At 40.7% G+C, this 15,000-nt stretch overlaps 1 protein-coding gene across 2 annotated transcripts in view; it reads left to right on the forward strand.

The window, feature by feature from the left end:
* LOC123518867 overlaps nt 1–14,212 on the forward strand; it is a 105,471-nt gene extending 91,259 nt beyond the window's left edge. For both annotated transcript variants that reach the window (XM_045279920.1, XM_045279919.1), the window contains exons 4-8: nt 1–114; nt 1,118–1,217; nt 6,229–6,410; nt 10,672–10,868; nt 11,904–14,212. The exon at nt 1–114 is cut by the window's left edge and continues 34 nt beyond it. In XM_045279920.1, coding sequence (XP_045135855.1) covers nt 1–114; nt 1,118–1,217; nt 6,229–6,410; nt 10,672–10,868; nt 11,904–13,463 — 2,153 coding nt within the window. In that variant the 3' untranslated portion in view covers nt 13,464–14,212. The remainder of the gene's footprint in view (nt 115–1,117; nt 1,218–6,228; nt 6,411–10,671; nt 10,869–11,903) is intronic.
* The last annotated feature ends 788 nt before the right edge of the window (nt 14,213–15,000 follow it).

A 15,000-nucleotide genomic window follows, 5' to 3' on the forward strand; every position in this document is an offset into this window, starting at 1 on the left:
AGAGCGGGAAAGGCACAGCCTGGGGCTACTCCCATCTACCCTCTACTTTCCCCCTCACCTGGAGCCAGGCGAGGTCGGCTTGTGAGGCAATACCGGGCTCCATGCTCGCTAGAGGTGAGTGGCATTAATTAAGGTGAACTTTCACTCTTTGATGATAAAAATTTCAGTGTCACAATCGCTGTTAATGCAGAAGGTGTCAGCAACGCTCCCTGGGGCTGGGATAAACTTGCGACTGTGAAGTGTTAGTTGGCAGTCAAGTTTTTTTGGGTGCAATATAAGGAATTATTTTCTGTCACTACCTGGAAGCTGCCACCTTTTTTTCAATAATTAATTCCTCATAGTTTATAATTATATAATATATCAAGATACTTGTCAAAGTTAAGGCAGTTCGACTGACGAATAATTCCAGCAAGTATTTAATGGACAGTTCTGCATTTGTGTTTCTTGATGTGAGCTATGTCATGTTAACGGATATAATGATGGAAGGATAACAAGAACTTTTAAACGACCTTTATTAGGTGCTCTACTTGGCTCATTAGTCTAACCAGGGCTACCTTAAGGTTACTTAATAATAATGATAATAATAATAACACACACACACACACACACACACACACACACACACACACACACACACACACACACACACACGGCCCGGTAGCTCAGTGGTTAGAGCGCTGGCATCACAAGCCAGAAGACCGGGGTTCGATTCCCCGGCCGGATGGAGATATTTGGGTGTGTCTCCTTTCACGTGTAGCCCCTGTTCACCTAGCAGTGAGTAGGTACGGGATGTAAATCGAGGAGTTGTGACCTTGTTGTCCCGGTGTGTGGTGTGTGCCTGGTCTCAGGCCTATCCGAAGATCGGAAATAATGAGCTCTGAGCTCGTTCCGTAGGGTAACGTCTGGCTGTCTCGTCAGAGACTGCAGCAGATTAAACAGTGAATTACACACGTCACTCTGTTTGTTCTCTACTGTGTCATGTACTGCGTAATGTGCTATACACAGGACGCTTGTTTGCATGACACTATACATTGGTAGTAAGCTAATAGTGATCATTCCTTCGAAAAATAATTCATAGTCTTTTCCTCACTTACCAAGCCTTCGTGTGTGGTTTCAGTGGATGGGTGGCAGGCAGAGGCGGCCGTGGAAGAGTACCTGAGGGAAGCTGCCTTCGCGGAACCAGTGTGGCTGGCTAACAGACAGACTCTTCCCGAGGTGTTAGTAAGCTGCTCCTGCTTTATGTGTTCAAGCACATGTCTTACTCATAATATGTCTACTTCATATATGTCTTACTTTAACAAAAAGAAAATATCCGCTTCATTTTACCTCTTAATTAAGAAAGCAAACTAGAGACTCAAAAATTTACGATTCTCTTCAAACACAGTGCTATCGATTTGAACCTTATTTATTATGAAAGACTCTCCCAACATCAAACCTCCGCTACGTGGATAGAGACTAAGACTTAGAGAGACAAGTACCATGGTTTACTACTAGAAACCGACATTCCTTATCACGTAAAAAAGCTCAGCTATATAATACATGTAAATACATGGCTGGTTTTCTCTTTTTACAATACTACATTTTGTTTGTTTTTGCCTTGGATCTCGAGACTCTCATCATCGTCTTCAGACGTTATACATATTTTTTTTTTCCAGAATGTTACGTACTTATCACGCATTACTAGTAGTCGAATAAGATGCACATGGCCTGAAGAGTCTTATGACTTATCTTGTGTGTATAAGATGGTGATTATTTAGTTTCTTACATTTTCAAAAATCAGAATGAGGTGATATACATAAGACAAAGTTCTTCCATCCCGCCACTGATGCCAATGCGTCCTCCCCAGCAGTATCATTAACGAAGTGTACCAGGCGTCACACGGTGGCACCCCGTACTTTATTGATTATTATCCCGAATGCTGCCGAGCTCCGCCGCCACTCCACCCGTCGTGTAAACGCCCCGCATAGAAGACCGCTTAAAGACCATGCCTGGGCACCGCCGCGTCTGCCTGTGTTTGAGACATTCATTTCAGGCTACTTTTGTTCAGTGTTTGGATTACAATGTAGAAAAAATTTGAATTATTTCATAGCAGGACCTAAGTGTCCAGCTTGTGGTTCACATGTCCGGTAACAATCACAGAATTCAAATTTATATTATCGGTCTACTGGTGAAAATGAGTGAGTGAGTCACTGATACGCAGCTCAGTCAAACACAAGGACCAAAATTCAACAACAACAAGGATAACTACACCATTCTCAAAGTGACAATCTGCACTACTTGTAGTAAGAATAGTAGTAGTTGTTGTTGTTGCTGTTATTCTTGTTTTTGTTGTTGTAGTAATAGAATTGGCAATTAGCAGTAGCAGCAACTCTCGTATTAGTATTAATATGTACCAGTTGTAATAGTTTTCTTGTTATTGTTGTTGTTGTTGTTGTTACTGCTGCTGCTGCTGTTGTTGGAAGAGCTGTAGCGGCATTTGACGCGCTGTTTCACTCATAGCTTTGGTCTGCACCACCTGAAGGAAATTACGAGCCAAGAAGCAGCCAGGACTGAAAGAACACCTTGCTTGGTGGGTATTGTGCATCTCCTGCTTCCTGTGACCTCAGAGAAAAACGTCGTGTTGTCTGAAGACTTTATTGGTCCTCGTCTTCCCGAGAAGCGTTCCAGGAAAGAGCGAGGTCGTGGCGCGGGACTCGTGCACTGGCGGCTTCCTCTTTAATCTAGAGGCCCCCCAGCTACTCCTCACTCGAGATTTGCTTTGTGATTTTTTTAGAGCCCTAACTTGGGCCGGTGTGTTGGACTCCTAACTTGAGCGAAGCTATGTCGGACTTCTTTTCTTCGACGGGAAGAAAAGCGTGCTTCACTTATTCCTAATCTGAGAAAGAGAGAGAGAGAGAGAGAGAGAGAGAGAGAGAGAGAGAGAGAGAGAGAGAGAGAGAGAGAGAGAGAGAGAGAGAGAGAGAGAGAGAGAGAGAGAGAGAGAGAGAGAGAGAGAGAGAGAGAGAGATGGAGAGAGAGAGAAGAGCAAAAACCACCATTGTTTATAAGTTTGTGCGCTTTTATTATAAACCATATTTAATTGTTCACATACTGTTAAGAAGTGTAAAGAGTTTGCTTGTGAAAAAATAACAAGAGGACAGCCTTACGTTAGATTCTTTATTCAGTGACAGCATAATGTGATGATAAGGTGGCGTTGAAGCTTTGAATCGAGAACGAGATGATTTTGTAGATAATTTATCGGTATCAGCTTCACGCATCATCCAAGAAACCTTTTATGTTGTATTAAGGATATTATAGTTACGTTTGAAATAGGCGGATCATTTGAAACTTGAACAAATATTTAACTATGGAGACATCAGAGTTCCTGCAAGCTGCGTCCAGGAGTGGTGAGCGGATGTGAAAGAGCTGAAGGGAAGGAGAAGTTGAAGTACGGTGTATTGGGCGTGTTCATGTTACAAGGCAATCTATTAGTGTAGGTATGTAGTAGACTGAGTAGACAGTAAGTGTCAGCAGGATGGAAATTTATAAATTAAATATGAAAAGATTTTGTCTGATTTGTAATACAGCAAGACGAAAGAAAAGTTTGATACAACGGAGTCTGAACATGAGTTTCGGTTCTAAGCAGATTTCCTCAATGTCTTAACAGGAAAGAGAGAAAAGGGAAGCAATCTGAAACAGGAGGATAATGAAGGGAATGAGGCACGTAATGGTGATGTAGATTGTTATTTTTGCTGTACTACTACATATGAAACACCGCCTAACAAATATGAACGTTTTCATTATTCACACAAATTATTTTACAAGTATCGAGAAAAGAAGTAACATTTTCTGAAAGAAATATGTTTCAGTGTTGTATTGACAAGAACGTCAAGGATGACAACTTTGTTCATTTTCATAGATATCAAAGAAGGAGCACAGACATTGGTATGGGGTTCACTTGTGTACAGCCTACCAAAGTTTGTATTCCCCTTTGACAGAAGATAATAATATGTGTGTTTCGAGAAATTCTGATCTTAGGAACATTAACTTATCTAATGACGGGAAGCCAATGAGCTAGAGAGCCTTTTTTGATAATATAGTTGAAGATGGCTTTTTCATAAATATCATTCTGGAAGACGTTTGGATGGATAACATTCCATTTCCAAATCTTCCTAATAATGAAAAATCAATAGGGCAGACGGATAAAAGTAGAAGGATAATAGCACGTGATTTTCAGATGGTAATTTTTGAAGAATTAAGGCACATTGTGGAGGCTGGCGCCAGAAGGGAGCAAAGAGAGCACGGATTTCTAGGAAGGAGGATAGAAGGAGTGCCGAGGATCAGTAACAGTGGCAGTGGTAGCGGTAGCACTAATGGTCTGGGGATGCTTCTGTGTGAGGAGCCTGACTCGTGGTGTTACTTGGCGTCTGTGGTTGAGGAGTGTTGATGGCGGTGACCTGAGTCCGTCGCTTCAAAGAAGGTGGCAAAGGTTGGCAGAAGTTGATGAGGGTAGCCTGGATTAGTCTTATTATCGAGCAAGATTATGTGAGGCGTGGCATTAATGGCGGCCCTGGAAGGAACAGAAAACTCTAGAATCTTAAATTATATCAAGCAAGAAGTCACGTCAATGACCATTGTAGATGAGATGAAGGAAGAAGGGAATTTTTTTAATGCCCTAAAAAAAATCAAGTTTACTCAGAGGAAAGTGCTCGTACTTAGAACTCGTGAAAAAATAGGTTTAAACCTTTTCACTTGTAAAAAATATTGAATAGAATACCGTGCATGTACTACTCGCTTGAGAGAAACGTGAACGCCAAGCTGGAAAAACAAAACAAAAAAAAAATGGTTGCAGGACTGATTGGGATAGTCATAAATTTGGAACGGCCCGAGCATAAAATGAGTATTATATCATGGCCAAGGGTTCAGTAATGATAATAATCTTGGTGACAAAGATCCTACACATCTGGAAGAACAAACTATGTCACTTGCGGAGGGTACAGTGAACAGTGCAGGAAGGTACTGTACGTGTATAGTGTACTCGTACCTGTGTTGTATTTAGGAAAAAACGCCAAGCCATCAATCAGGCAGTGAGAAAACTTATCTTTGTTGTAATTCTTCTCATTTTCCTATAACTCAACGTAGGCAAGAGGTCCTTTTTCGTATGCAAATTCTCTTCGCTTTAATTCATATAGGGATTTCTGCAGTTGGCGCCATTCGCTTACTTCAACATGACTTCAATGGAGAGGAAATGTCTATAAGAAGATAATACAAGACTTTGCTGCTACTAGTGAGGGTATTTTCCCGGATGTTGTGTCACTGGGTGTGGCAAGTCACGACGCATAGTGTTGGGGCTGAAGCAGCCTGGCATCGGCATACTGAGTGGAGTTAGATCAGCAGGCCGTATAACGCAAGGATGGCCCCAAATATGAGTAATACGCTGTGCAACCCATCATGTTATCTCTCTTTTGTCTTCCTAAAACAAAGGAAAGTATAGATAAATTTATTATTGCGGTAAATTGCAGCCTTGTTCGTTCAGCACTTCCTATCTTCGAGTCCTTTTTAAGCTTAAAAGAGAGAGAGAGAGAGAGAGAGAGAGAGAGAGAGAGAGAGAGTGTGTGTGTGTGAGAGAGAGAGAGTAGGGCCTAAACTTTGGAATTGTGTCTATATGCTGCCGTGGCACGGTAAGAGATGTGACAAGCCAGTTTTCGGTTGTCAGGTCAACAAACCCCGCCATGAGGTCCTTGTAGGCATAAATTCTGTAAAGAGAGTTGTAAGAATTGCTTAGATAAAAACGCGAATGCAATTAGTTTTAAAATGCAAATTCAGGAAAAGGAAGATTGTAATCGTAATCCTTCGCCTTATCCCATACCTGTTGTCCTTCACGTTAACTCAACTATAGTTTGAAATCAAGAATATATATATATATATATATATATATATATATATATATATATATATATATATATATATATATATATATATATATATATATATATATATATATATATATATATATATATATATATATATATATATATATATATATATATATATATATATATATATATATATATATATATATACACACACACACACAAAATGTTATATACTCTCTCCCGGCTCTCTCTCTCTCTCTCTCTCTCTCTCTCTCTCTCTCTCTCTCTCTCTCTCTCTCTCTCTCTCTCTCTCTCTCTCTCTCTTTCTTTGTGCTGCAGATTTCCTCTTCTACTCATTACCACATCTCCCCAGACTAGAGGATGAGCAGCGAGAGATGAACCACATCGGCAACGCAGGTGTGCTAGGGAGCGATCCCAGCATGGGAGGGGAGGTGGGCGTGACACTCCGCTGTGCTGTGTACCGGGCGGGAGTGGGCCTGGTGCACGAGCTCTGTTCTGAAGCCGCTGTGTCTGCCGCCCTGTGCGTTCAGCGATGTGAGTATTTGTATTGTGTTGTGTTGTGTTGCATTGCCTCGTTCCTCCGTGTTTTGGTGAGAGCTTTCCATCTTCTTCTTCTTCTTCTTCTTCTTCTTCTTCCTATTCCTCTTCCTCTTCTTCTTCTTCTTCTTCTTCTTTTTCTTCTTCTATTATTATTATCATTATTATTATCATTATTATCTTTATTATTATTATTTTTATTATCATTATTATTATTATTATTATTATTATTATTATTATTATTATTATTATAATTATTATTATTACTTTTATTCTTGCTAGGCTTCGTTTCGTTGTATCGTCCATTGTCTTACATTGTTGACTATGTATGTCCACGTTTTAACATTACGTACGTTTTTTTTTTTTTTTTTTTTTTTTTTTTTTTTTTGTACAGTAGTGTATTTAAGTACAAGGCAACATTTGTTGTCCTTGTTATTACTTTTTTTTTCCTTTCTTTTTTTGTTTTTTTTATTTAATTTGAACGTAGTGCAATGTTGTACGTTTAGTAGCGGTTTTCTCTCACTGAGCATGTTATTTATTTTGTTGCCTTTGTTTTGTATTTCACTATACGTACTTCTAACGGTTCTGGTGCGCTGCAATGTCTCGCTTCACTGTGTTAGGTTAGGTTTTTGTTCCAGTGTTGCACGCCAGTAAGCAATATATTGTCTTTCATTGTATGTGTGATGGTTTTAACTATTTCTAAAGTAATATCCAATCGTAATATGTTGACGTCACAGCTTAGTTAACCCATTTCTTATGAACCAGAAATACTCTGCTGGATCCAGTAGTGTGAAGCTAAGGAAGGTTGTCAACAGCCGGGATTCCATCTCAACTGAGACGAGAATAAGGATTTTACCCTATAGTATTTCTTCGCCGCATCTCCACTACTTTCAAAGGACTCTATTTCAAGTTGCACGAATTTCTTATTGTATTTTCATAGTACTAATGGCAGACTTTTATATCAATGAACGGAGAAACACTCTTGACAATAGTTTTGTGTGAAGGAAGAGAGTTTTCTTTAGAGGGCACGCTGTGACTGTCCCCTTGTGTTGTGACACACAAAGGGGTCACAAAGTGAGGTCACAGCTGGCTTTAGTGATAAGTTCACAGCACCCTCAGAGCCAGCACTATTAGACCTCACTGGGAGTAATTAGCGTTTCGGCTGGTGTCTACTACCTACTGACCATGGACTACTAGAGAAGTTTCCTTCTCTAGTAGTAAGAAGGAATTGATTCTCAAATAGCGATAGATGAAAAGAACGGACTCAGTAATCAATATCTCAGTGCTGAGTCATAATGGAGATTTAAAAGATTACACAGACATATGGATGGGGATGATAGAGGGAAATAGGTAGATATATTTCTTATCATAACTACCACGTGTAGATCTGATGGCTTCTTGCAACAATTCTTGTGTTCTTATATTCTTATATGAAGGATTCATACTCTCAATTATCATTATCTCATTGTTAGCATACTACAAACTTTTCTTTGCTTAAGAGTCTAGACAGAACCAGTGAACCAGCGAATATATGCCTGAGGAGGGCAGACAGTGGTGGCCTCATACATAATGCGTGTTCCGGTAGAGGGTAAACTTGTAAGATAGATCAATAATGAAGGGACAGAAACCACATTTGTATCGAGGTGGTACCAATTCGGCACGCGCGCACACACACACACACACACAGAGTGTTTTTATTCAATAGAAACATCAACAGTTTGTAGACTTTATTTAGCTTGTACATAAATAACGTACGCACAGTAGGTTACACAATGGCAATAAACAGTACATAACATGTTTTGCTGTAACGTGATTCCATGACATTAAATAGTATTTGTGTCCAGACATAAACGAATATCATTTTTTTACGGTCTCCATCACTGTGATAAAACCTGGCAATAATACCAGTGTTATCATATCCTGAGAATTCCAGCGCCACTCTTTGCTGCTCTCCTGCTGCAGTTCTGCACATGAATTTGCCCTTTACAACTCTATCGCCTCCCTTTTTTTGCGCATGCGACATGTGACGATAGAAGGGCAGTTGCCACGAATCTCTGTCAAAGAATCATTCAGAAGAGGACACATTGTTGTTTCTCTTGCTGCTCAGTCAGTGCTTCCATTTTAGAGTAAAATACCCTAAACTAGGTTAATTGGACCCTTCTTAGTGTAGTGTTTAGGGTAATGCATAAACTAGGGTAATTTTAGGGTAATCTGCCGCCCTATGGATAGGTGTGCTTGGAATGGTACCAATCTGGTGGCAGGCTGGTTCTCTTTCATGTTCGATTCATGTACACAATCATCCCCGTGACTTGTATCATCCCTTCACCCCCCCACCCCATCCCCTTTCTCCCCAGTCTCCACTCACCCGTCTACTACGCGTACTCGTTTTGAACCTTCGGACGGTTAGATTACAGTTCACACACAGAGTCACTTGCGAGGACGATTCCACACAGAGCAGCCGCAGCAGTGTTACATTGCAGTAATATAGGTAATGTTGAATCTTTCACCGGACGAACGGTATCCATACAGCTCCAAACACCCAACAGTACTTTAAGGCATCAGAAAAGTCACCGGTCCATTAACGTCGGGCTCCATGGGGCACAAGATCTCCAGGTCACTATAAAGTTCAAGCTGCATCACATCAATTTCGATCGGAAGATGCTTCTCATCAGGGAGTGGACCAGCGTAGATCTCCGTAGACACAATCATCAGGGCGAAAATTATAATGGTGGTCTTTCCTTCTTGATACATGTCTACGCTATATATATATATATATATATATATATATATATATATATATATATATATATATATATATATATATATATATATATATATATATGTATGTGTGTGTGTGTATATATATATATATATATATATATATATATATATATATATATATATATATATATATATATATACACTTGCACTCATCTATATACGTATAAGGAATTAAAGAAAATGTAATGAACGTACTTGTGCATATTACGAATACATTGGTATCCTACAGATACGTTTTGAGTTATTTCACACTTACGTATCACATCGTAATGGTGCGTCATAGCTGAGAGTTTACAACGTTCATGCGTCATTGTTCTGGAGGATGTGAATGAAAATGTTTGCCTCAATTTGTTACTCAGAGCTGTTATGGTCACATGCATCATATTTCTTTCGTTGATCTTGCTTTTTTTTATGAAAATTTAACATTTGGCCATGCATCTTTAGCTTTTCTTACATACTAACGTACTACGTCGTGTTGAAGATGACTGTATCGGGATCTCACTGATACCATTTAGTTCTATATCTTTCACACGGTCGTATAGGCTTCTCGTAGGCCAGAGCTTCGCCACTTATTACGTATGGTCCTTTGACACTTGCAAAAGAGAGAAAAAAAAAAAAGGTACCTGCCCTTCATTATATCGATAAGTACTCAGGAATGTGTTGTTGCTTTGTTGTTAAAACTTACTTATCCACCCTGTATATGCTGCAACTCCAATAGATGCTTGGTTGTTTGGTGCCACATGCATCACCTCGTGCCGCTCACAACCAGAGGCTGTGCGGTGGTGACAAGTGGCGGTGGCACACACACACACACACACACACACACACACGATATGCGCGTTCTTTGATTTTTTTACGGCACGTAGAATAATGGGGCGTAGTACTCTGATGTTCTTTCTCTTGTTTCATTCAATAAGACAATCTCAGGTGATCAAAATGTATGCAGTACTGAGGTGCGCAGTTTTGCCATACAATGCTTTTATCGTAAGTAATAGCCGTGGTTAACACTCCCTGATGGTTAACAACTTGCATGATGTGGTTTTACGTCATAGTTCATCATCGCCATAGTGTTGAACATAGCTAGATATGTTCATCAGTAAAATTTTCATCATTCTATCCTGAGCGCCTTTGGCTGGTGCCACACTGTGGGCCCTGCTTTTACGGCTTCAGTACTGCTTGCACCATGTCTCCTTGTGTAGCCAAGCACTTCTCTCATGCAGTAAGCATGTCACCGTGACGGTAAAATAATACCAGCACCAGGGAAGCTCCGCGCGGCGTAACAAGATAGTGGATAGAACCAAGGCCTTCACTTGTTCTTGCAGGGAAGTCCGCTGGTTTTGCCCTTGCATCCAGCCTGATGCAGCGCTGTGCGGTGATGCTTAGACACAACAGTAGTACGAGCCTTCTCTTCTGTCTGTGGATGTTATTGATGTGTTGGCGCATTGTGTGACACAGTACACCTCACCTCCTCCTGCAGTGTCGAGCGAGAGACCACAACTTGAGGTTTGCCCTGCGTCACTCCACCGCCAGTGGTTCCTGATGAACAGCAACACCGAGAACGATAACTCTGAACCACATCAACAGACCACCGTGAACGTGATCGGTCTACACCAGTGCCACCACCACCACCACCACCATCACGGCCACATGGTCCGCGTCGCCTGCCGCCCACAGGTACGCTAATCATGTAGTTATGAGCAAGGGTGAGAGACAATCATAGGACAGTCCATTGGAGCGTCCCTGATGACGTCACAATCGTCTCAGGCTTCACTGATGTACGTATCTTGAGTAAATGGAACAGTGAAATAAGGACGAAAAGACTTGTTAAGGATGACACTCCCTTTATGTATATCATGATGAATTCGCTTGGTTTGTGTCAGTAACATTTGCGTTATCAGAATTAGTATAACGCACAATAAATCAAAGAACAAAAATAAAGAAATAAACAAACATTTTTTTTAAGTATACACCAAACCATCCTTCCATTCCTAAATCACAAGAGAAAACTGACTAAAACGTTGGGTAAACTCGTGAATATTCAGCCTATGATATTGTAAATGTTACTACAATAAGTGCTTTCCTTCAAACACAATTAATATGATGTGGTGAAAGGATGAATCGTTTTAATTATTTGATTCAGCATAGTCATCTTTTCATCACATTAAACTAATTGTGTTTAGAGGAATGCAAAGGAATGGATGAAAAATGCACAGAAGTATTAGGGAAAGTACATTTTATATAATTATAAGCTCCTTTGCACCAATTTCTTTGCATGTTTATATATTTTTTTTCAATAAACACATGCCTTTGCTTGTCTTGAGAATCTAACAAACTGTATGCACTTCGTTTTTAGAGTATGAATACATTGCACAGGTCTTCATAATGTCTATCCATTCATTGGGGTACAAAAGGACTTGAACATCAGAGATCATTTCATTCTTTGTTTACTAGTGTGACATCGCCGACGTGAAGCATGATGGAAACAAAACTTTGACTGACTTTCCTTGTTGTCTCTCATCCTTGACCATGAGTGCTTGGTTCTAGAAAATTCAAGCGAAAGCAGAATAATGTTGTAAGATTATGTCACATCACTTGGTAGCATGCGAGATGATCCTCATAACTGAATTCTTAAGACAAATTTGCTGTGGGGGGCGAAGGGGAGTGTTATATATATTTTACCTCTTATTTACTACGATAATGTTCCAACAGGAGGGCTGGGAACTCACTGCAAGTATATGCAGCTCTGAGGCGTCAGAGCAACAACAGGTCAAGACACCGCGTACAGGTGACCGTCAGAAGAGTGGCGCCAGTCCCCTTAGGCAGACATCTGCCCTCACGCCAACCCATGTATACAGCGATGACTATGAACGAATACTTGAACAGAAAGAATTCTTTTATCTCCCTCTACAGCAGAAAGACAGACGACACAAGAGATTGGCTGAGTTTCAGCCAACACGAAGAGTAAAAACGTCAAGCGTGACCTCGTCACTCGCGCACTCCATCCCTGACACCAATCCAACACACCGGTCTGCTCCTGAGACCCATGATTCAGATGTAGATGACAAAGTTATGCTCTACATTACTAGTTACAAAAATTCAAGGAGTGATTACGAAAAACAAAGAGAGGATGCAATCAGACCCCAGCACAAAACTCATGCTCAAACAGAGGACAACAAACACGACACTGGTCCTCGCCAGTTGGATGCATCAAAAACTCGCCTCAAGGACAAACAGACTGGTAAGGCGAAACATTTCAATGGCGAAACCAATTTTGATCCCACTATTAATGAAATACAATCAGAAGCTGAATCAGATCAACACAGTGAAGGAAAGTCAGCCGTATCTTTTCTTCCCGACGAAAGAAATTATTCAGAAATCATCCATTACAGTGCAAGTTTAGAGGAAAGGGAAACACACACCAGGATAACACCAGCCCAAGCTACGAAGTTCAGTGATAGTCAGAGAAATAAAGAAATTAAAAGTAAAAAACCACTATCAACAGGAGACACTGAAACCACTCTCAAGATGGAAGTCGGACCCATGTTTGTCAACGGATCGGAAACTCAAAATTATACCAACGATGAAGATTTCCAACCAAATAATAATGAGAAAAACTTCCGAGCATTGGTGTTCCCCGAAGATTCCGTACTTGAAAATCCCAATGAGAACAATCTTTCTACCTTTACCAATGACTCATCTCATGAAGGAAGCACCTTTGAGATAGAAAAAAATACGCCATCGAAAGAAGCTACTACAACTCCGAGTAGACCCATCATATTTCCCAGGGTTGAGAGCGACGATCCTGCCTCTGAAGAGAGTGTGGATGATGACACTCTGCTGACTGAGAATACCAAAATAACGGATTCGGTTGCTCAGCCCACAAGGGAGACAACTCCGCGTGGAGCAAACAGTGAGATGCTTCCCGCCGTACAAATTTCGGAATCCACGCCAGTCGGTGATGCAACCCCTGAAGATGGCGCTATTAAGACGGAAGACATGGAGAATGATTCGGACAAAAACAATGATGACAGCTCAGAGAATGATGTGGAAGAAGGAATTGAGGATCCGAACACTAACACGCCCAGACCTGAAGAATCCACGTTAAACCCTATCATCACCAATACCACATCGGTTGAAGTACTACATCATGAGCCAAAAAACAGCCCCTCGAGCCCTCACACCGCGGATCCCACTGTAACCACAGAGAAGCCAAAGACACAGGGCACTCGACTTTTAATTGCTCAGATATTCAAGAGCATATTTGGTTAGCCAGTTTAAAGGGCTCATTTAACACCACCCATTTGTGCCTGCACGGCTTGGGTATTGGAGGATGCATGCATGGCAATAACATCCTGTCAAGTATCATATTTTATTATAATAGTCTCTTAAGTTATAATGCATCGCAGTAAGTGACCAGTTACGCGTTTCAAAGCTAAGACAACATCACACTACCTAGAAAAGCGGCTGAGAAAATCAGGCCGTAGATTGTCTGAGGAGAGCCAGTGCCAGTGCAAGTGTCTTCTTTCGTTGTCTGAATGAGGGAAAGTAACTGCAGTTGATTACCACTTTGTTTTATTTTCTCATACTCAGTAACTGTCAGTAAGAAACACCCATTGAACTTGCAATGAGATCGTGAGCGCGCACTCACAATAGGTCTTCCTGCCAGGAGCTGCACGTAGGTGTGGCTGTAATTGTCACGCCAGATGTGGTCACGTGTAAGTGCTACCTTCATTGTCTACTCCGCTATTTTTGTGAACACAGGATCCTTTATTTCTGTTTTGTTTTGTATATTCCAGTTCCATCTTAGGAATTACTCCATGTTTCTAAAGCATCGTTGTAGAATTTCAAATTCTACAACAAGAGCAAGAAAGTGTTCCTACAATAATATTAGTGAAAGAAAATAAAAATAAAAACATAAGAACATAAGAAAAGAGGGAATCTCCAAGGGGTTGTCAGGCCTACATGTGGCAATTCCTGCATGAGCAAAGCTTCCTAATTCCATCTATCATCCCCATTCATAAATTTATCTAATTTTATCTTGAAGCTCCCTATTAACTCAGCACTAAAAACATGACCACTGAGTCCGTTCCACTCATCAACCACGTTGTTTGATGATCAGTTTCTTCTCATTTCTCTCCTAAACTAGAATTCCTCAAGCTTAAATCCATTATTTCTGGTTCTGTCCTCGCTACTGATCATAAGAACTTCTCTATGTCCCCTTTGTTATAACCCCTATACTACTTAAATACTACTTCTATCAGGTCCCATCTTAATCTAAGTCTCTCTAAGGGATGCAAATTGAATTTCTTCAGTCTCGCTTCATAGGAAATATTCTTAATCCCTGTATCTTTTTACGTAGACATCCTCCTTTGCACTGACTCCAATAAACCAATATCCTTTCTATAATATGGGGACCAGAATTGTACCGCATAGTCCAGATGTGGTCTGACCAGCACAAAGTATAATTTTACTATGGAAAACAGATGAAGAAAAGAAGAGTTAATTATTTTATTGGTGTTTTTGACGTTGCTGCTGTTGGTTGTTGATTAATTGAGTTTAATCATCGTAATCCTCATCAGCCATCACCTCTGGCTAACATGTGAGCCACACCTGCCTTGCATCATCAGAATCTTTGAGACGAGTACTGTACATCATAATAGGAATGAAGGCGACCAGCCACGCGTTGACGGGTGGCGCCCTAGCCTGCCTCTGTCCACCCAATGACTCCCTCCGCCTGCCACAAGATTCCCCTAGCCCACATCAATTATTGCCTTTCCAATTCTAGGAAACACGTGCTTCTGAAGGG

Source organism: Portunus trituberculatus, chromosome 44, assembly GCF_017591435.1.
Source record: "Portunus trituberculatus isolate SZX2019 chromosome 44, ASM1759143v1, whole genome shotgun sequence".
NCBI lineage: Eukaryota > Metazoa > Arthropoda > Malacostraca > Decapoda > Portunidae > Portunus > Portunus trituberculatus.